General features: G+C 40.7%; 1 protein-coding gene across 1 annotated transcript; it reads right to left on the bottom strand.

Moving 5' to 3' along the window:
* Positions 1–8,896: 8,896 nt before the first annotated feature.
* LOC133022915 (carbonic anhydrase-like) lies at positions 8,897–21,137 on the bottom strand. The gene is made up of 7 exons (XM_061089818.1): positions 21,014–21,137; positions 19,426–19,623; positions 18,609–18,727; positions 17,910–18,002; positions 17,689–17,751; positions 17,384–17,539; positions 8,897–10,554 (listed from the first exon to the last, which is right to left on the bottom strand). The coding sequence occupies exons 1-7, from the start codon at positions 21,045–21,047 to the stop codon at positions 10,435–10,437; spliced, it is 783 nt and encodes a 260-aa protein (XP_060945801.1). The 5' UTR covers positions 21,048–21,137; the 3' UTR covers positions 8,897–10,434.
* Positions 21,138–24,188: the final 3,051 nt, after the last annotated feature.

Below are 24,188 nucleotides of genomic sequence, written 5' to 3'. Positions count from 1 at the left end.
ATACACAACCACTGACATGCTATAAGCAACCAACCACGGATACACAAGGCACTAGTATACCTGCTTGGGACAGGTGCAAAGGGATAAAAATAAAAATTTTCAAAGAGAAATAAATTCCTAGAATTATTTTTCTCTTTTCTTAAATTATTTATGATTCTTTTGCTTCGAGAACACAACCACCGATTGCAATCTGGAGCCAATTACGGATACACCAGGCACTGGTATACCGGTTTGGTAAAAGTTCAAATGAATTAAAAATAAAACTTTGCAAAGAAGAATAAATTTCCAAAATTATTTTCTTCTTCAACAACGAATCATGATCAATACCAAATGAGAGAAAGGAAAAGTTTTGAAAAAAAATTAAAAATTTTCAAAAAAATTTAAATTTTTCAAAAAAAAATCAAATTTCTCGAAAAAAAGAATCTGGATTATTGTACACAGTATTATGATACAGCTGGAGTTAGATTGCCTCACACGGGCGGCACCATTTATGTTGTGCAATAGGAGTAGACCTGACGTTGGCTAATTATTAATAATCATGAAATATGATTATTAAAATAATAAAAATTATCTATCAAAAATAATTAAATTATTAATTGAAGATGATCAGTAATCAAATAACAATAAAACCACTAATGAGAAAATAGGAATTATCAATTAGAAAGTACAAGCTATCAATTAACAATGATAAGGTTATCAACCAAGAATAATGAAAATAATTAGTCAAAACAATAAAATTATCAATTTAAGAATAATACTATCTATATTAATAATTGAGAAAGGGGGGCACCACCCTGGTTTCCCAGGGGCCAACGATGTCAAGCTATAATTATCAGTCTCATAATGATAAATGTCAAATTAATAATGTCAATATTTTAATATTAACGATTACTTAATAAACAGTGAAGGCTTCTAAGTTCGAGCACAGGCGATCATAATCCAGCTGCAATCACATACATATGCACAAATAATCACAGACTACAGATACTTTAATTACAAAAGTATTTATTAAAAAGGGGAAATAAAGTTATAATGTTATTCAATGATTTATCATTTTAACAAGCTCCAATATTTCAAAGATAAACACAGCAGCAGCACTTATCACAATTCAGAAAATACATGGACAACCTGCGGTCTACCTATGTATGTCTGTCTCTATGTGTGTCTGTGTCAAAGTGTCTCTCTGTGTGTGTGTGTCTATGTGTGTGTGTGTGAAATAAAGTTAGTGTTATTTAATGATTCATCATCTTAACAAACTCCCATATTTCAAAGATAACAACAGCAGCTTATCACAATTTAGAACACGCATGTAACCTCTGGTCCATCTATGTGTCTCTGTGTGTGTGTGTCTGTCTGTGTCTATCAATGTGTGTGTGTGTGTGTGTGTGTGCGAGAGAGAGAGAAAAAGAAGGGGGGTGGCGATGACGCGTAGTGACATCACATCTAAGATGGAGGCCGATCATGATTCGTGGAATCAAGGCCTAAAAACTCTCAAAATGGCGGATTGACTACAAAACAAGATGGCGGAGCCGTTATGAATTTAGAGCCAGGATGGGAGGAGAGAGAGAGCGGAGGCGTGGCAATAATAGACTCAAAATGGTGGGTTAACTTGCGTTATTCAAGATGGAGTCTATGTTAATGACACCATGTGGCCGGAGCGCACACTGGTGGTCGTCACATGAATTACACAAAGGAAATTTTAGACAAAGAGAATTCTTATCTCTGCTTGGCTTTGGGGGCCGAATGGTTTCCAGATGTGTTCAGCCTCTCTAAGCATAGATTTAACTATGTGACATGACCTGTATTATAAATACAGGTCAGAAGTGTGTATAGGTCGGTTTAGAAGGAGAGAGAGAGAGAGAGAGAAAACATGTAAGGAGAGCTCAAAGAAGCTCTTAAAAGTACGCCTGAGATGAGTTAACAGTGATTCACCCCTCAGCCCTCAAGCGAGCGTTGTGGGCCGAGGTTCTGATCGGTGATATCACTGCAGACTCACACAGACGTTAACAGTGCGGGCGGAGGCGCTTCTCGCGGCCCTATTTACTTGCAACACAAAACATTGCGATCAGACCGGAAACCGGAAGTAGCGGCTCGGAGTAGTGGCCGGCTAAAACAATGGAACACGGAAGTTCCATCAACAAAATACACTCAAGTATTAAATCAACACGCTACATATTAAAACTAACATCTGCCCAGACAACATAAGCCTCTTACTGTGACCGTGATTTCGTGGGTTGCATGCGACTTGGCGCGAATCCCCGGAAGTCCAGTGAACAATGTCTTGGCCTCTCAGGCGAGCTCCCGTGAGCACCGCAGCTGGGCCGGACCGGAGCGGATCAGTCATGCTCCGTGACGGGATGAAGCTTGGTCTTCTTCTGCAGGGATGTGCGGCTGCGTGGAGCCGGTTGAAGATCGTGTGGAAAAAGAATAAAAGTCCGTGTCTCACTCGTCCCGAGTGAGATTCCTGTTTTGTCTTTTCAAGTTAAAACAGGAAAAGTCCTTTCCAAAATAAAACGTCAACTAAGGTAAGAGAAAAAATGAATGAAATTAATTGAAATGAATAAAACAAACGTCTAGTCGCCTCCTTAGTTACTGAGTCGTGTGGTTAGACCTCTTGAGGTCAGAAAACAACTTGAGCAGCGTGGAAAAGAAGAGGACAAAGAGAGTCTCTTAAAAATACCGAGTTAACTAGTAGAACCCCGGAGGGGTTCTGTTGTCGCTTGGGCATCTGAGTGAAGAGAGAGGACAAAGAGAGTCTCTTAAAAATACCGAGTTAACTAGTAGAACCCCGGAGGGGTTCTGTTGTCGCTTGGGCATCTGAGTGAAGAGAGGTTAAGAGAAAAGCAGTTCCCTCCTTAAGTTGCTGGAACCTCTGGACAGACCCGAAAGGGCCTGATGGGAACGTCAGCATCGGAGGAAAGAAAAAAGAAGAGAAAGATTTCTGTGATTCCAGGGGTTTTGTGTCCCTGGGAGGAGGCCAGCCTCCTTGGAGGAGGGGTCAGGGGTCATTGTGGCCTGCGGCCAATGGAAAGGTCAGAAATCAAATCTCAGGGAGCGGCTTGCAGTGGGGTCCTTCCCAGGACCCAGGAAGTGATCTGCTGCCACATGGAGATAACAGCTCCATGCTGGATTTCTAATGTAAGGGGTTACCCGAGCCTGGCCTAAGGTTTTACGACTCTTTGTTCTAAGTCAGGACTCTACCCCAACACTTGTGTATTTCATATGTAAACAGTAGATAATAGTTTACGTGTAGAAAATATGTTACCGTGCTTTTGTATTGCTTTGTACTGACGTTAGGTAGCTGAATGCTAATGCAAGCTAACATTAGCAGACAGCATTATGATACAGGGAGATGGTGTTAACAGGAGACAAGAGAGACTGAAACAGCTAAGAGCTGTAGCCTACTGAGTTGAAGAGAGAATAGGAAGAAGAGGCAGACGATCCATGAGAGAGAGACGAGGGAGAGAAGTGCAGCAGTGAGGAGGAGGTGAGACTGAACCACTGGGACATAATGGACCAGATTAAACTGCGGTCAAGCCAGCCGACACTCGCGTCTCTGTGGTCAAATCAGCCGACACTGAAATTCCACTGCACCCATATACTGATATTTATGGTAAACGCATTCGAACCGCCCAGAACGGGAACGGGGAGCGAGCGATTGAGTACTCGAAGTTAGAGGAAGAACATCCGGTTTTCAAAATAAAGTGCAACATTTCCCCTGTGGAATACATAATTTCTGGATATTTCCAAGCACTATAAAAAGACTTTGCCCAATAATTCCAGAGTGAGACTGATATGACTGTGTTCAGGACCTCTCTGACTACCCACAAACTGAATATCAAACATGTTTACTGTATAGATTAAGATATTTTTCAAAGTAAAGTCAAACATGTGTCCAATCAAATCGGTTCATTTCTGGATATTTCAAATTACTATAAAAAGACTTTGCTCAATAATTCCAGAGAGAGACTGATATGCCTGTGTAGCGACTCTGCGACACACCACAAAATCACCTCGACACCACAGCTCTCTTTGGATATCTTTTTACTTGGTCTTTCAGCTGTAATGATGAAACATGTAACAGGGACTGCATCAGTTCACATCTCCTTAAACTGCTGTCTCTTTCAGCTCCAGATGCAGACAGAGAGACAGGTTCCTGAGCGGCACGTACCACAGCGCGACAGGGGGGATCACAGACCAGAATACTTATATACAACATATACACATGAAAATAAAAGGTACATAAAACATTACTCCTTTTGTAAGTACTGATTTAGCCTAATCATTTGCTATAAAATGAAAATAAGAAAGCACTAGAAATACATATCCCCCCCTCCTCATTGTCGGCAATTGGTACATCCCCCTGAGACGATACCATCTGCAGGGTTTCTTAAAGTTAGCTGGAATATAATAACACCCCATTACACCTGTGTTCAGGACCTCTCTGACTACCCACACATAGAATATCAGACATTTTTACTGTACAGATTAAGAGATTTTTCACAATAAAGTCTAACATTTCTCCTGTGTAATAGATAATTTCTGGATATTTCAAAGTACTATAAAAATAATTTGCCCAATAATTCCAGAGATAGACTGATATGGCTGTGTTCAGGACCTCTCTTACTACCCACACATAGAATATCAGACATTTTTACTGTACAGATTTAGAGATTTTTCAAAGTAAAGTGCAACATGTGTACAATCAAATCGGTTAATTTCTGGATATTTCAAAGTACTATAAAAATAATTTGCCCAATAATTCCAGAGTAAGACTGATATGGCTGTGTCCAGGACCTGTCAAGCTACCCACACACAGAATATCAGACATTTTTACTGTACAGATTAAGAGATTTTTATAGTACTTTGAAATATCCAGAAATTATCTATTCCACAGTAGAAATGTTGCACTTTACTTTGAAAAATCTCTTAATCTGTACAGTAAAAATGTCTGACATTCTATGTGTGGGTAGTCAGAGAGGTCCTGAACACAGTCATATCAGTCTCTCTCTGGAATTATTGGGCAAATTATTTTTATAGTACTTTGAAATATCCAGAAATGATCTATTACACAGGAGAAATGCTGCACTTTACTTTGAAAAATCTCTTAATCTGTACAGTAAAAATGTCTGATATTCTATGTGAGGGTAGTCAGATAGGTCCTGAACACAGTCATATCAGTCTCACTCTGGAATTATTGGGCAAATTATTTTTATAGTACTTTGAAATATCCAGAAATTATCTATTACACAGGAGAAATGCTGCACTTTACTTTGAAAAATCTCTTAATCTGTACAGTACAAATGTCTGATATTCTATGTGAGGGTAGTCAGATAGGTCCTGAACACAGTCATATCAGTCTCACTCTGGAATTATTGGGCAAAGTCTTTTTATTGTATTTTCAAATATCCAGAAATTAACCGATTTGATTGTACACATGTTGCACTTTACTTTGAAAAATCTCTTCACCTGTACCGTAAAAATGTCTGATATTATATGTGGGGGTAGTCAGAGAGGTCCTGAACACAGTCATATCAGTGTCTTTCTGGAATTATTGAGCAAACTGTTTTTATAGTACTTTGAAATATCCAGAAATTAACCGATTTGATTGTACACATGTTGCACTTTACTTTGAAAAATCTCTAAATCTGTACAGTAAACATGTCTGATATTATATGTGGGGGTAGTCAGAGAGGTCCTGAACACAGTCATATCAGTCTCTCTCTGGAATTATTGGGCAAATTATTTTTATAGTACTTTGAAATATCCAGAAATTACCTACTTGAAGCTTAAAATGTGTGATTTTTATTTTGGAAATTCTCATAATTGATACTGTCAAAATGCTTTTCATAAAAATGACACAGGTAAGACAATATTCAGATGTGTTCTTCCTCTAACTTCGAGTGCATCCCCCCCCTCTCACCGCTCCGCCCCCCTGTCACTCACACACACACACATCCAGTTTCATGTCTTAAATCTCCCCTTAGCATATTTAAGGTTGTTAAAATCCTTTTGAGTCAATGTCCTACACATATATTTCTGTATTCGTTTGTTGTGTTTCTTCATTGAAGCTACAATTTTCTTCATTGAACTACTACACCTTCTGACAAAGATGTACATTATTTAAATACACTCATTAGATATGTGTGTATACAGTATATAATTGTATGTGTATATTTATTCATACAGGGCATATATTCTGAGCGCGCGCGCGCGCGCGCACACACACACACACACACACGCACACAGACAAAGGGATCGTGGGGGCTACAGCTTTGGAGGCTAACACTGCTGCAACTTTTGCGGCGAAATGCACTTAAAACCCCCGGTATGACTCTATTTTAAAGCGAGCAACAGAGTCGGCAACAAGTTGCTGGTGACTCGCACCGGTTCGTGCAGCTCGGGGTGCGTGGAGCAAATCTGTACGGGCCACAAAAGTTATAAGGCGCAGCTCTCTCCCCCCTCCTCCTCCTCCGCTTCGCCTCCCGGGCATCACAGGAGAGGGTGTCCGCTGAGCGAGCGCCCAAGCACGGGTACAATAAAGCCGGAGACCGGGGGGGGGTCCTGGAACAGGTTCCGGTGCTATTTTCTAACAAAGACAGACACACACAGCTTCAGCGGCTCAGCTGTTGACCACGTGATTGTTGTGCCTCGGTCTACACATAATACGCCATCTTCTACATGTGATGTAAACAACACTGGCGAGCTGGCTCTTGTTTCAGTACATCCTGGTGACGTCACTCCCACAGAGTATGGGAGCTGTAGTCCCAGCTCAAGCCATGGGTTTGAGGCTCCTTTCCCTCCGACAACAATTCCTGATTCCTATAGGAATCAAATTCTAGCAGGTAATCGGTTTATCTGGAAACATTAAATTATATGAATATAATGTCATATGTATGAGCAGATATACATAAACGCAAATATGCATGTATCAAAATAATAAATCTGACAGGCCATGACGTACGCTAAGAAAACTATAGTTGACTTCGGGTATTTTTCATAGTTCCTAAAATCAATGATCCTATTTTCAAAGCTAGCCGAGGCCTAGTCCAGCGTCTTCTTTGGAACTTAAGACCAAGTTTACTTGCACAAAGGGAGAGTCTCAACACTTACATGGCTATCATTTGTGAACTTGCCCATTTATAAATCAATCAAATATATAAATATATTAGGTACTTAGGTTGTTAAAAGTGTTGTTGTTCATGAAGAGTCATTCTCTCTGCACAGAAGTAAGTATTCTTGTAAGGAGTCAAGGAATACAGAGTTCTATAATAAAGTAAGATGTAGCGGTATCCCCACCTCTTCCACTCCTTCCTGTGAGCATGAGCCGAGCAGGGCTGCCGGTGGACAAACTCCTGTCTTCATGCTGCCCACGTTACACGTGCGTCAGGCTCCGGCGCAATGGGATGAACGTTTTGTGAGGTCTGCAGGTGGTCGAGTCTCCATCGCCAGGGGTGACGATACAAGGCGAACAAAGCCAAGAGTTTCGCTACACCCTTTTCGCGGCATATATCGCACCCCTGTCCGTCCTGGGAGAGGGATCCATCACATGTAGCTCTCTCTGAGGTTTCTACGTTCTTTTTCCCTGTTAATGGGGTTTTTGCATAGTTTTTCCTTACTCTTGTTGAGGGTCAAGGACAGTGGATGTCCGATTCCCTGTGATCGACTGGAACTCTCTGAGAGTAAGAGAGCGAGAGAGAGAATATTGCTCATCACCTGAAGTTCTCTACATTAATTTTTAATGGAATATGAGGTTTCTAGTGTGACTAATGTATTTCCTTGTATGAAACTAGTCCTATATAACATTATATTACATTTCATTTAGCTAAAGCTTTTATCCAAAATGACTTACAATAAGTTCAACCATGAGGTTACAAATCCAGAACAACAATAATCAAGAAAGTACACAGTGCAATATGTAAGTGCCATATTAACGTCCGAATGACACTTAGAAGCGGCACACTCCATAACCATACCTGTCCCTTTCAGCTCCAAATGCAGACAGAGAGACCGGTTCCTGAGCGGCACGTACCAAAGCGCAACAGGGGGTTCACAGACCTTCTGGTACTGATATACAAAATATTCACATGGAAATAAAAGGAACATAAAACATTACTCCTTTTGTAAGTACTGAAAAGAATCTCTCAACGATGTAGGACTGATTTAGCCTAATCATTGGCTATAAAATAAAAATAAGAAAGTTCTAGAAATGCATATCCCCGCCTCCTCTCATTGTCGGCAAATGGAACATCCCCCTGAGACAATACTCACTACAGGGTTTTTAAAGTTAGCTGGATAAAAAACACATCATTAAGAAAGCGCTGCTTTAAAAAAATATGCTATTCAAGGTATAGTCGGATGATATTTGTTCTTATTTTGTGGCGGAAGATGTGTCGACTTTCTTACATTTCATGAACAAATATTGTAACTCAGTTGAACATACTGTAAATCATAAACAACAACCACATAGCAGTCAACCAGAACATGAACCACCTGTCCGTTACAATATTATTCTGTCTTTGCTTAACTCACATAAAAAGCCCTGAATGACATTCCCTATCATAACACACTCATAGCACCCTATTATCCCATTAGATCACTTTGCTCACTAAATGCAGGCTCATTTGTAGTTCTTACAGTTCGTAAGAATGGTTGTACAAGTTTTCATATTTTAACCTCTCTGTTATTGTTTGTAAGTTTACTCGATAACTTTTAGTTATTGTGTACTCTGCTAACATATTTCTGATATGTGACTTATGTAGGGGCTCTACTCATGTACACAATTGACCACAGCATTTTGTTGTTGTCCCTTTTGTGACTAAAGAGGAAAACAAAAAAAGACCCCTCACTGTTGAGCTTGTGGAAAGTTGTGAAAAAAAGAAAAAATTAAGACAACTGTAAATTTAAAGAGTTTTAATTGATACATTCTTCACCAAAAATACCATTACAGATTAAAACACAAATGTTTCCATTCGTATTGTGACAGCTGTCAAGTGACTTACTATAGCAGTTTTAAGTTAGCCTAATAAAGATCTGATTTTTTTCATTACATTCGAAATAATATTGATATAATGCTAAAAAAGTATAATTGAGCAATGAATCATGCAGAATTCATATTAAGTGTGGGATATTAAATATCATTATTTTTCCACCATTACAGGTCTGTTGTATATGACACTTGCATAAGTATCAGTTGATTGGCAGAGCCACCTTGAATAATATCTTTTCTGTAATTCTGCCATTGCGTATGTTATCAATTCGTCTCAAACAAATTGATAACTCATTGAAGCTTTCAGTTTCAAACAAAGCAAAGCATATTATTAATGTTTTAAGGTGAGGGGATTTGTTGATGTCATTATTATTATTATTTGATAAATATTCCTGCATGTTTAGAACATTAAAAATAATATTTTATATATATATATATTGCCTTTTTGATTAAGGCCCAATCCCATTTCACCCCATGGCCCAACCCCTAAACCTTTTTTTCTAGGGTTATCTTGCCCCTTTAAACAGAGTCAGGGGAAGGGGAAGTGGGGAAGTGGTTGAAATCTTCTCCTACGAATTGGGACAGGCCTTCAAGAAGGCGTTACATCATCAGTAGTCCTCCCAAAAACCTGACACGTCATCAGTAGTCGATGTGAAAATACGGGATTATCATGCAAAAAATATCGCTGGCATGCTACAGTAGTACGGTAACGCTAGCGCGATCGCAATCTTTTTTTTAAGGTTGTGACCATAATTCATTGAAATGATATAAAACTAAGATATTACAAACATTATCGTAATTTTTATATCCTTATTAATGGAGAAAATACTACATTTGTGGGTCTCTCACAAATTGCATTCTGGTACCCCTCCGTTGGAAGTGAGGGTCTGAAAAATCTCCGTTTGGAGGGTTGTAGAGCTTTACCCTTCGGCAACTACTCTCGGTCCCAACAGATATTGGGACAGCCTATGCCTACACGTGAAGGGGGGAGGGCCAAGGGTTGAAATGGGAATGGGCCAGTGTCTTGTCGCAAATACCTGGGCACTATATATTGTTACTTAGAGCCTGGCCAGAAAATATAAGATTTACAACATGACAACAGGAGGAGATCAAGGGTCAGAATTCCTGTCCCATTGTTGGTAGTCCCTTGCTACTGTTGTTAGACTGGAAAATGTAAATGTAATTTTTAAATGTTGGACATTTTTTGTGTTGTCTATATTGTCACATTTAATTAAATTTTATAAACAGTATTTACATCTATGTAATGTCTGTTGTTTAAGTTTATGTAGGTAGATTGTTCCTCCACTTTTCAAGTTGATACTGAAAGACTACTAAGAGTTGAATAAAGACTGCATGTGGAAAACAATAAAATGGGAGCAAGAAGGTTAAGAAATGGATTGACCAATAAGCAAAAGGGCAAGGGAACTGTGTTGATGAAGCTGGGCTTATTTGAAGGAAGCGCGGACCAGACGGCCCTTCAGAGGCTGAGGGGGTCTATAATTGTCCTCCATGCAGAATGGAGCTTCCCCTTCCGCAGTGAAGAGAATGCTGCGGAACTTGGCCATCTAATGAGAAAGGAGAGGAAAGAAAAAAGACGGAAAGATTGTTAAAAGTCAAAGACTCACATTAGAAGTGGTACTACAGTCATTTTCACTAAGTTATTTTAGTGAATAAAATTATTCAAAATTAAAATTTTATAGCCACATCAAAATTGTTAAATAATACTAAAAATCAGTCAAATCCATCTTTCACATTATTTAAAGAAAGTATCCCAGATACTATCTCATGATAATGAGAGGGTGACATCCTCTGCCCATGACCCTCAACAAAAGTAAGGAAAAACTACTAAAAAGACCTTTTAACTGGGTGAAAATCACGTAGAAACCTCAGGGTATTTGCAGCATTGATAAGAATAAACATTTTGAAGCACAACTGAAAGTCTAACCCTAACCCCAACCCATGAATTAATGGACTACTGTCAGTAATGGTGGAGTATCTGAGGCGAAATACTACATATCAAGCATACCTGCTGCAATCATAGTCTATGGTCAGCAGCCACCACGATCATGATCCACCATCAATATCGGATGCCACTATAGTCCAGAGTCATTGTCCACTGCCGCCAATAGGATCCACCATAACCTACCACCTCGATCGTGGTCCGCTATCAGATGCCAACACGATACAGTATCCGCCATACTGGATCCACCATTACGATTTCTGAAACGCGATCCACAGATCATAAGCCACGATGTGGCCGCAGCTGCGGCCCTGGATCTGCAGACCATAAGCCAAAGGGACTCCGGTTGAGAAGAGGAAGGAGAAGCTGGGAAGAGAAACTCTGTGTGTCATGCGTCCCCCGACATTCTAGACCAGACATGGGCAAAGTACGGCCAGGGGGCTTTTTAATCTGGCGTGCTGAACTTGTCCAAATAATAAAAAAAAAAAAAAAAAAATTGCATTTTTTTTTTTTTTTTTAAACTAACAATTTAGTAGCACTTAAATGGCACGTTCTTATAGCACTTTGTAGTTTTTGCTTTATTTTTTAAGAAATCATACTTTCTTGATTCTTGTTGTTCTGGGTTTGAACCCTCGGGGTTGAATGCACTTATTGTAAGTCGCTTTGGATAAAAGCGTCAGCTAAATTAAATTTGCCCAGGAGTGTGGTGTATAGGGCTTGAAAGGGCACGTGATCTCCCTTCACTTTTTCCCTTTGCCCTGTGAGCCCTTCTGTAAAATGAGAGGATCAAGGAAACGAAAAGTGGGCAATGAGTGCAGAGTGTTTAACACGGAGTCGACAACAAAATACTTTTTGACTGAAGTCCAATCGAAGGCTGTATGCCTGATATGCCAATAAACTGTCGCAGTTTTCAAGGAGAACAACATCAGCCGTCACTTTGCTACGAAGCATGCTAACTATGCTAGCAAGCAGTCAACGCAAGAACGGGTGGCTGCAGCTCAGAGGTTGGTGGCTAATTTACAGACTCAGCAACATTTTTTTTCACAGACAAACTGTGATTAAAGAGTCATCTACCAAGGCATGTTTTTTGGGGGGCATTCGAAATAGCAAAGGCTAGCAAGCCTTTGCTATTAATTCACAAAAACACTCCATCCATCTGCTCCTGGCCCGGGCCCCTCTGTCAAATTTTAGAACCCATTGTGGCCCGCGAGTCAAAATGTTTGCCCACCCCTGTTCTAGACCTATAGCAGCATAATTAAGAGCAGGTCTAAGACAAGCCTGGACTGGTTCTAACTATAAGCTTTATCGTAAAGGAAGCCTACTCTTAAACGTACAGATGGTGTCTGCCTCCCGAACTGAAAGTGGGAGATGATTCCATAGGAAAGGAAGTTGATAACTGAAAGCTCTGGCTCCTACTCTACTTTTAGAGACTTTAGGGACGACTCACAAACAAGCCCCCTACAAAAGTATTGTTCTTTCTACTGTATATATTGTTGTTTTATGTTCGATGCACCAACCACACCAAGTCAATTTCCTGTACGTATAAATATACATGGCAATTAAAAATAATTCTGATTCTATGGTGGGTTGATAAAGTACTATCGGTTCTTTGAGGCATAATGGTACCATATTACTAAGGGCCTTGAAGGTGAGGAGGATAATTTTAAATTCTATTCTAGATTTAACCAAAAGCCAGTGTAGCGAAGCTAATACAGGAGAAATGTGGTCTTTTTCTTGGTTAATGTCAGGACCGGGCTGCAGCATTTTGGACAAGCCACAGAGTCTTTAACGACTTACAGCTGGAGCCTGATAATAAGGAATTACAATAATCAAGTCTGGATGTAACAAAGGCGTGGACTAGTTTTTCTGCATCTTTTTAAGGAAGGACATTTTTAGATATTACGCAAGTGGAAGAAGGCGGTCCTAGAAATTTGTTTTAAGTAAGAAGGACAAATCAGAAGATCACTCCCATGTTCCTGACTGTTTCATTGGAAGCAACGGCAATGTCGTCTAGTGTCTATATCATAAGATAATGTATCTCTAAGGTATTTAGGGCCGAGTATTGGAACCTTTGTTTTATACGGTGGCCCTGAGATCTCAACGCACAGCAACTTAAGTAAACACAAGCAAAGTAAGAAAACATCTTTATCAATTTCACACAACACATTACAGAAATGTGCATCAAATAGGGGAAACACGCTGCAAATACAGAAATGCGCAGCAAATACAGAAATGCGCAGCAAACACAGAAACGCGCTGCAAATACAGAAAACGACAACGGAAGTGTTTCCAGAGGACAGCTAAAAGTGATGGACAATGCTGCCACAGGAGACACAAAAGTCCAATACTTCATACAAATTCGGTTCCACACAGGAGTCGGCAACCCGCAGCTCTTCAGCCCCTCTGCAATGGCTCCCTGTACAGTGTTGTGCATATTTTTCGCGAACAGTGAACTTAACAATTCAGTTTTCATATGATTAATGTGACGTCAGGTTCATTTTTGAAAAAATCATCGTATCAGGCCATCATGAAATACCAGGAGCGGGCGAGTGTGTGTGTGTGTGCGCTCCCAAATAGTGCACACACACACTGGCCCCGGGGCTCCGCCCCCGACCACTCGTTCAGAGACACACAGTGAGATCAGAGCTCGGAAGACGGGCAAAATTGCTTTTTTGATAGTAAAGGTTGCCTACCCCTACACAATATGGAAAATATATTGCCTCACATACAGGGGCTTGCTAATTAGCGCTGTTTATTCAGTTTAACAGGAAAAAACGGCATGTCTCTAGCTCAGACCATTAAGGAGTCATGATGCTCTAAAGACAACTTGATATATGAGATCGTATACGGCCCAATGGGTCTCATAGGGTTAACAGAACACATCTGCAGTAATAATGTTTATTATTTATTAAAACAAACCAAAAACGTTTACAGTTTAGAAAATTTTCCAAGATCACTGACGGACACCGACACACAACTCCAAACTGTGGCAGCAACAACAAGCGGACATTTCCATCACTTTTAGGTGTCCTCTGGAAACACTTTCTTTGTCGTTTTCTGTATTTGCTGCGCATTTCTGTATTTGCAGCGCGTTTCTGTATTAGCAGCCCGTTTCTGTATTTGATGCGCATTTCTGTATTTGCAGCGTGTGTCTGTAATGTGTTGTGTTGTGAAATTGATGATGATGTTTTCTTACTTGCTTGTGTTTTGTCTACTTGCTTGTGTTCCCTTAAATTGCAGTGCCTTGAGCTTTCAGGGCCACCGTAGTTCTATCTGAGTTTAATGAGAGAAATTTGCGGGTCATCCAGGTTTTTATGTCCTTGAGACATGCTTGGAGTTTAGTTAATGGATGATATTGTTCAGGTTTTATTGACAAGTATAACTGGGTGTCCTCCGCATAGCAGTGGAAATTTACCAAGTGTGCCCTGATAATGTTTCCTAGTGGAAGCATATAAAAAGAGAATAAAACTGGGCCGAGCACAGAGCCCCGTGAGGCACTGTGGTTAACTTTGGTGCGCACAGATGACTCATCATTATTTTGCACAAATTGGAATTGATCTGAAAAAAATGATTTAAACCAGTTTAGGGCTGTTCCTTTAATGCAAATTAACTGTTCTAGTCTCTGTTATAAAATGTGATGGTCAATTGTGTCGAATGCTGCACTACGATCTAACAGAACTAGGACAGACACAAATCTTTGATATGAAGCTATTAGAAGGTCATTAGTGACTTTTGCCAAGGCTGTCTCTGTGCTGTGATAAGCTCTAAACCCCGAATTATATAATAATAATGAGATACAAAGTCATAATTATGAGATATTATCTCCCCTGCCTTAGACACAGCATTCATATGTGGTATACTTTGGCTTCATTTCTGGGTAAGGGAGGAGGTGCAGATGCATCAACCAGCTTTATATGCAGTCTATGGTCTGGATCTTCCATAATTCATCTGCCACATAAAAAGTTTTTGAAATTGGAGACACATTAATGTGTACATTGAAAAAAAGACAATAGTTTGACAATGTAACTAATGATAAAACTAATAGGGTAATTTAAGTTTAGTTTTATATAGCCTTCAGCTATACATGTATTTAGACTTGACGCGGGTTAGTGTGTGGCATACACTGTGTATGATTTACAAAGGGTTAACTGGCCAGTGTAAAAATAAACATTTTAGCCTATAAACATAAAATGGGCAGGGCATGCGCATAGCATTGTACAGATTATATTTGTAGTTAGTTACCTAGTTACAGAGAATATATGAATGAGGAATAGCAGTGACGAAAAGTAGAACCAAGTGTTATTTTGCTGGGACAGACAAAGAGGTGGAAGTTTTACAGATAGTGAGTGTTGGTAAGCCTTTGCATTCACTGCAGGTAGGTGAGTCTTGACTGAGGACAACCAATCTGAAGTCAACATGTGTATCAATATGTCATAATTTCGAAAAGTTATTTTGCCCATCCAGACTTATTTATTTGCCCATTCAACTAATTGCGACCCCAGAATATTGAAACTTAACAGATCCATAATGTTTCCAAAACTGGGGGCTTAAAAATGTCATAGTGTGAGCGCAAGGCCTAAATGTATCCACATTGATGAGGTTTAAAACACAGTAGTTTCTGTCTGACACATGGACTTTTTTTTCCATTGCTATAGAATAGTATCTCAAGTGTAAATGGAGTACGAAGTGTGTGTTGATGAAACATTCCCATGAGCCCTTCTATTCTCAGTGGCAGACAGATCGACAATACAACAGGTTTCACTCTACTGCTGCTGCAGGGTCTCTGGGACTGACGGAAGCCATGACAACTTGAATGATGTAAAATAGCTAGTTGACCTCAACTTTATCTTCAGAACAGTGCTATGCAGGGCAGCAATGTCACACCCTCCTGCTGCAGTGACTATCTCTCATTTGCACATGTTGGTACAAAACAGCCCTCCGGACACTGAAACAAGTCTCATACTCTATATAGAAAAATCAAGCTGTAAAGTGTCCAACTACTAAAACAGCTTACTTGAAACAATGGTACATGCACACACACACACACACTCACAAGAGGATAGAAGTACAAACGTTTGTGTCTGTGTGTAATATGACAGCATTGTTGTGTAAATAACACCTCATCTGGGAGCCATTATGCCTTTAGCCAGCTAGTGAGCTTGGATTTTAATTCCCTCAGTAGGCTCAGTTAGTAATGCTGGCAAGTCACATATAGTCACATTTTATTTTGGGAGGGTAAACTAAAGTAAAAGCTCATTACCCACCCATTCAGGGTGTGATCTTGGTAATTATGTAAATAAAATCTGCCCCTGGAGATAAAGGGTGTTATCTAAGTGAAACACAAGATACTCAAGGATCAGACCCACCCAGGACAAAACCATGATGTTGCATGTTAGACCTTCAGAATGTTCAAACCTATATTTACTTTGAATCTTGCATTTTCAGTCCAGCATGTTATTTTTTACGTTCCTCAAAACACTTCCCTGTTCTAGCATTTGGTTTCACTCTATTTAAGACAATGAATGTAATGTTTTTTTAAATGCAAAAGCCAGAATGGACAGAATAGCTCATAAGGTTATGACTCTCTATGCAATTATTGTGTAATGCATTTCAACGATGTATTCCCATACAGTTTGATGCCATTTGCTACTACTGATGTTTACAGTTTAAAACTTGTGATAGTCCCGATTTTAATTTTTTTTGATAGTTTCTTCATTTACCTACCATTATGTTACGAACTGCTTATTCTAACCAATGCTGTAAATACTCTTTTATCTTTCTGATGTTATCCATTACACGTGGCATCTATTGTACTTCTGTCTTTTCTGGGAGAGGGATCCCTCACAAGTGGATCTCTCTGAAGTTTCTACGTTGTTTTTATCCTGTTAAAAGTCTTTTTTTGGTAGTTTTTCCTTACTCTTGTTTAGGGTTAAGGGCAGAGAATGTCAAACCTTGTTAAAGCCCTATGAGACAAATTGTCATTTGTGAATATGGGCTATATAAATAAAAATGTATTGATTGATTTTAAGAATGCATAATCATACACATACAATGACTGTTCAAATATTACCTGGATATTGTGTACTTGAATATTTTTTTTAAGATTAAACATTATTCTTTTCTTTACTGTCACCATAAGAACTTATTTAAATGAACTGTTTGATTTAACGTCAAACAGTTAATTTGAAGAGCAAAATACAACCTCTGTTATGAATATCACCAGTAATCAGCAGTGACAAAATATTTCTGATGCTGCCATATTTATCTGTCCTCTAACTCACAGGAAGATACAGTTGCCCCACTTTCAGTTCAGTTATGTACTGAATATGAGTGTCTTAATTGTCTGTGGAGGACCTTTCTCTGACAATTTTTTCTAATTCTGATTTAGATTTTATGTGTGTGAAGGGAGAATGTGAAGCAAGTTAATTAATTACTTGTGCAGAGCTGACACTGATTGGCTCCCTGAGGACGATCCAGGTGACACTCTCCAACAGGGGGGGTGTGGTCAGAGAGCCATCGTAGGTCCAATAATCCAGAGAAACTGGTAGAAGAGTCTTTGTGTCAAAGTTAGCAAAAGCAGTCTGCTTTCCCTGCAAGTGTCGGGGAATAGGGGCAGAAGAGAGGGAATGAGTGGGAGAAGAAAAAGGAATGACCAAGAGAATCACGTTTATACCCTTCTTACCACCTGTGAACACATTGAAATTTAAAAAATATGTTAATTGAATTGGGGGACTTTTACCTTTGTCTTAATGACATCCAAAGCATCCAAAACCTTTTGAAGTCTGGGGTTGGCAGCACCAATCTGAACACACACACACACACACACACACACACACACACACACACACACACACACACACACACACACACACACACACACACACACACACATTTCATTAAATTTCATTCATTTCATTTGTAGTACTCTTTTGACAGACTGATGGTTTATTGGTGAATCACCTTGAGAAAGACTCCAACTACAGCAAGTCCATCAGGCTGGCTGGCTGCCTCTCCGAAACTTGGGTACTTTGTGTTCCAGTGCACCAGATGAAGCTTATTAGAAAAAAAAGAAAAGTTAGACTTAAATATTCAGACAGTGGTCTATAGAGCTAATTTCTATTTAGGAAGATATCTATACACAATATAACACTTTAAGCACCTGCACATTTGATTAATGTGTAATGGTGTTGTTTTTTGATTTGTGTTATGTCCAATGGCACTTAGTGTTTAAAGGCTTTTCCCAGTGAAATGAATGAGGGCATACTGACTCATTTATCATTTGATCATTAGCCTTAAAGTCACATTTGAATAAATTGGAACTGAAAATACTACTGTCAACCAATTAATTACGCAATATTAATGCAATCTGTCAGTGTAAAAGGTGAACTCTCAAATTATCAGAAAAATCATCCATTATTTACTTGAGTGTCTAATGTCTTTAATGGTAGCTGTTTCCCCTGCATCTCAGTCCTCTTTCAGTCCCTGTGATGCTGTGGCTTAATAATAGATTTGCTTATTTTTCCTTTTTACCAAAGCCTCTTGACAATGACAAAAACAGTGCCACCGTTAACCTCATTCCGTGCTCCTCTGCATGAAGTTGTTGAAAGCATCATTACATTTTTGTTCAGGTCACTCAGGAAGCTCCAGTAGCTTCAGTACCTCACAGGGAAAGTTGAGGCCATTGACAGTGTGTTCAGAGCCTTTGTCATCACTGGCTCCCCAGTGAAAATGAAACTGTCTCAGACGGTACGTTCCAGAAATGGGGCCTCCAGTCAAGGCTGGTCAGGAAGAAACAACAGACTCTTTAGAGACGCACAATAATATACAGATTTGATATAAATATCTAAGTAAGTCAATATTAACCTGCACATTATCAAAACTTTCAGTAATAATATGTCATGACTCTACTGATTATATGTGTTAATGATGTATTTAAGTGCAGTACTAAACAGATGTTTAAGTCCATTCTTTGTACGTCCTACCATAATGGTTATTCAAAAATATGATTTTCTTCTGTTTATTACAAGAGAGCACCACTGTTTCCATAGCTTTAATTTGAAGCTTGGACCAAAAACAATGTGACAGTGCACAATGTACATTTTCTTTCATAAATAATAATGAATGTACTTTATGTAATTTAATCATTCACACCGATGAGCTTTACATGACTTGTGCTGCTGAATGATTGTTAAATAAACAGTCTCAGTACAGCAGGGTGAGGCAGTGCAAATGTCCTGGTGACCTCCAGATAATGAAACAAGGGTGATTAGAGTCATGACATCCTAACTGACACTCTTATCTGCTACAGTTCATACAGCAAGCGTTGAGCATAAAAAAGACCGCTAGATATAGTTAAATGGAAATATGTATATATATATATATATATATATGACTATAAAAATGATTTAACTACAAGAAAACTAAGATTAATACAGTGGATGAATACATGCAAAAACATCTTCTAAGCTGTGCTTACTTGAGCTGTCCAAGTCATCCACAAAATCCACCTGGAAGGAGTGACCGTTGTTGAGAATACCCTTGGCGTTGAAGGGGTCGTAGATGAGTTTCAGAGCCCTCAAAGAGGAGTCATATTGGGCCTCTATGGGTAAAATGTTGATAGGAGACTGTCTGGGCCCGTTGGCCACAGGAAAATCTTTTCCCCATATGTCAGGTCCTACAAGTACATTTGCAAATCAAAAATGTGTGATGCCACAGATTAAAAACAATAATCCTTTAATAGTAATGATTTATTTTTCTTGCAAAGGAGTTTCATATTTATATATTCAGCTCAAAAGCAATACCATTATGCAAGAAAACTCACACAAATTAAGTATTAATGGGCTGATTGTTAATCAAGTAAAGTACTTGGGACGCCTTATTATGCTTTTGACACAGACGTGGTCCTTAGTTTTGCTTTGGCCCTTATTTTATCACAACCAATTCTCAGATCCTTTTCATGAAACATCAGTCATATAATTAGAATCGATAATCAATTAATAATAAAGTTGCCACATGAACCATTTTGCCAACATTAAAAAAATGTGTTATACCTGGGTGTGTTTGTGAAATATACAAGGTTATCACTACCTGAACTACAACCAATGCCATTTCCAATTCCACATGAACCCGAAATTCCTCCTCATAGAGAAAGTGCTGTTAATAGATGTTCAAATGTGTGTGGATGGGTGAATGGTAAACTGTAGTGTAAATCACTACGAGTAGTCATCAAGACTACAAATAGGGTGAATCTGGGTAATGTGGGACACCTAAACTCCAGTCTGTTTATTTCATGTTCTAACAGAATCTAGTCAACAGGACTTTTACTACAAGTTACAGAATGCTTACAGCATAATATGGGACAGTCATTAAAGTAAATGGGATTTCCTGAAGTAAAAAAAAAGATCAACTAAAGAGTTGTAGCATATGGTCTGCAATTGTCAGAAAGGTGTTAATGGTTAGAACTCTCTGTCGCTGCCTGTTTAAACTGATAACTAGCACATAATCAGATAGCTCTCGAGGACAGAGAAAAGAAAGCCTTGCTGAAACTATAAAATTAATTATAAACTGTTATTGTTGCTTGCATTTTAATTGATTTATTAAAAATGTGATATACCTTTAATAGTATATTTTAATTAATTGTGTGGTTTCCTTTATTTAGGCTAGGCTTATTTATGAAACAAAAAATACTTTTACATGTTATTATTAATTAATAACATTTCCATGAATAATATAAATTAACTGGAATTCTGCATTTTTTAAAAGCCTACGTTTAGAACACTAAAAGCTGTGCCATGTATCCTCTGAGAATGAAATCTACATTCTTTCTTTTGGAGTGGTTAGAACACATCTAAAGTATTACAGAAATGTATAAGTTGTTGATCTAATGTGTAAAACAGATCTCAGAATAAGTCGTAGAAGTAAATACCAGATTAGTGACTGCACAATACACATATTCAAATAGAAACTGGGTTCAGAGTGTGGAACCATATTTTTTACATATTACACAGACACCTTAACATCAATAAGGCTACATCAAAAACAGATTAATGCTGTGAGATTCTCACCATTAGTTGCACCGTATCCCCATACATGAGACATGGCTGCCCCTGTTGTACTTTATCCTCACAATAAAACAGAATGATTAATCAAAGTCAGGCCGATGGTGGACTGTGGTGATCTGGTCGAGACAGAAACTGACAGAAACCCAGGAAAAATATGCTGCTGGCCTTTATATAGGCTCTCTTGGTCCTCATAGCAGTGGGCTTGGCTTTTTGGGTTTTCAGCTGTATCCTGAGAGCAGTGCAGAGCAATCGGGTGTGGTTGGGGTGTGGGGGTTGTTATCCCAAAATGTGAACATTATGTTGGCCTTCGGTTGTTTTGTTAATTAACTTATTCATACACTAAACAAGCCTATTTTGTTCTCCTCTTATGATAACTCCTCTTTTGCAATGTCACATTAGTGTCGCGACTGTGCCAAGGCTCCTATGTCCCAGCCAACAGTCCCACTAAAAGCCACTCACATTGGACTCGAAGGGAAGGATGTTAGAGTGTGTCTCTGCCTCCATTGGATGGCACTGGAGAATGCTTACTGATTATGTCTCATTCTTAAGCTACAAGGTCTGGAGTCTGCTGTGAAAAAGGTTATTCCAATGAAAGTTGAACCAGAGGGACCACTTCCAGTTTCTAGTTGGTGGTGTTTTTGAACCATTCTGCCTCAGCTGCCAAATATTGTCTTTGTGGTGTGTTTATGTTGTGACTCTCATTGTTACGTGTTAAGTTTGAGACAGAATTGAGACCACTGGTTATTAGGGCCCGAGCACCGAATGGTGAGAGGCACTATTGAAATTGAAATGAATATTATTAGGGCCCGAGCACCGAATGGAGAGAGGCCCTATTGAAATTGTAAGAATTATTCTTATTATTAGGGCCCGAGCACCGAAACGGTGGGAGGCACTATTATAATTGTAATGATTATTAGGGCCCGAGCACTGAACCGGTGGGAGGCCCTATTGAAATTGAAAGAATTATTATTATTATTGTTATTATTATTACGACCCCAATGAATTGGCTTTTTGAGGGCTTCAACATGCTCAAAAAGTTTCATAAACTTTGCAGTAAATTAGAAAGTGGTGAAAATGTATCTATTCTGGAGTATTTGGAAATGGGCGTGGCAAAATGGCTCAACATAACCTTTTCAACATTCATGAGGTATCTCACTATGGGACACGCCCTCGCGCTGTTCCCCAGAAGCAATTTTACACTCGCCAGCCCTGACTGGCAGGCAGACGTGACGTCAGTCCAGAGAGGAGGGACCTCCTACTCTATATAAGACCGGATGTCACGTCACCGCCTTTAGTCTAAAACCTCTTCTCGCTCCTAGAAGCATTATCTCAGACGGCAGGTGTAGCTAAAGGCTAACAAAACTGTTCACAGAGCGAGCTAACCACTCGGTCGCCAAGCTTTACCTTGAAACTACATAGCTGGCTGGGGTTAGTAGGTAGCCACCATACTATCTACTCATCCGCTTCCAATTAATCAGGAAGAGATGGCAACCATGGACCCGGCTCCTGTCCTCACCATGGGCAAGAGCAAGGTGCCACCGAGGTTGTGCACGTGTGGGAACAAAATATCGGGGGCAGATACCCACTCTGTATGTTCAGCGTGCCTCGGGCTGCAACATGCCCGAGAATCACTAATGTCCCCGGACCCCTGTGAGCACTGTGCACGCCTCTCCACAAAAACACGCCGACGCAGGCTAGCGCGCCAAGCTAGTCTGGCTGAGGTGGATCCTGTGACTGGGGTAGCCGTCCCCAGTACACAGGACAGTGCGGAAGACACCCAGGGAAACACCTTTCCCGCGGGTGCCAGCTGGGCGATCAGCTTGATGCCGTAGCACCGCTAAATGACTCCGACGAGCCCGATACCGACCTAATGTCTGGCCAGGCCGGGACCGTCGGAGGTGACACCGACTCTCAGGAGTCTATCAGCCTCGGCTCCGAGGATGACGAGGTGGACGTGGAATCCGTGTTCACCCCAACAGCCGCGGGGCTGGTATCCGAGGATGGTTCATGCGGCCCACCGGCTTCCAGCATGGACCTGCACGAGGTCTGTAAGAAGGCGGCCGTGAAATTGGGAATTGCGTGGCCGGAAGCCCTCACCGAGACCACCATGTCCCGCTATGAGGGTAAAAGGTTGCCCAGAGCAAAAGCTTCCACCAAACAGCTGCTGCCTGTGTTTCCCGAGTGCCTTGAGGAGGCAACACGGTCCTGGAGTAATCCACTCTCCGCCAAAAACCCCGTCCAGGGAGCGGCGATGTTGGATTGGGCTGAGATGGAAGGAAAAGGCTTCTACCACCTGCCCCCTGTCGAACCTTTACTGGCGACTCACCTCCACCCGACACGGAGGTCCACCATGACCTCAGCCGGACCCACCCTGCCCTCCAAAGCGGACTGTTTCCAGTCGTCGCTGACGGGGAAGAGCTACAAAGCTGTGGCCACTTCAGTGAAAGCTCTGAATGCCTCTTCACTGTTGCTCGCTTACCAGGCTGAGTTGCAGGATGACATGGTGGTGTCACCTTCCACGGCTGTGTGGGACGAGCTGTGCGTGGTTACGGACCTCTGCCTGCGTCTGCACAGATGCGCTGTCCAGGCATCTGGGAGAGCCATGGCCGTGATGATCACCCAGGAAAGAGCTCGGTGGTTGAATTTATCGTGCCTCTCCCAAAGGGAAAAAGCCCAGCTCCTCGATGTTCCCGTGGACCCGAAAGGCTTATTCGGCCCGGCGTTAGCGACAATGCAAAAACGATGTGAGGAGAAAAAGAGAGAGGGGGAAGCGCTCCAGCTTTGCCTCCCCAGGAAGGCACCGGCCGCTTCCCCAGCCGCACGCCGGCAAACATTCTCCCACGCAGTGGCACGGCCAGGTTCCCAGTTCCCGAAACATCAGACGCACCCTCAGGCGGGCGGTCGGGGCCAGAACAAACCACAGGAGCCCAAGGGCACCTGGGCGAGGAAACCTTTCACTTCCAGCATGACAGCGGGAGACCCACCGGCTCATCCTGCCACTCTGGGAGCCAAAAAGAAGAGGCGCGTTACCTAACGCACCTCCGCCTGTCGGGGGGGACAGGTCCAGCCAGACACTTGCTTCCCTCCCGGCGGAAGGGGTTCAGCTCCGAGGAGCTTGTTCCAGAACCCACAAAAGGCGTGCAGAGGCCATGTTGGCATTCATAGCTCACGCAAAATC

This window comes from Limanda limanda, chromosome 17, assembly GCF_963576545.1.
Source record: "Limanda limanda chromosome 17, fLimLim1.1, whole genome shotgun sequence".
Taxonomy (NCBI): Eukaryota; Metazoa; Chordata; class Actinopteri; order Pleuronectiformes; family Pleuronectidae; genus Limanda; species Limanda limanda.
Note: the sequence above shows the minus strand (reverse complement) of the source record. Positions and strands in the feature narration are given on the sequence as shown.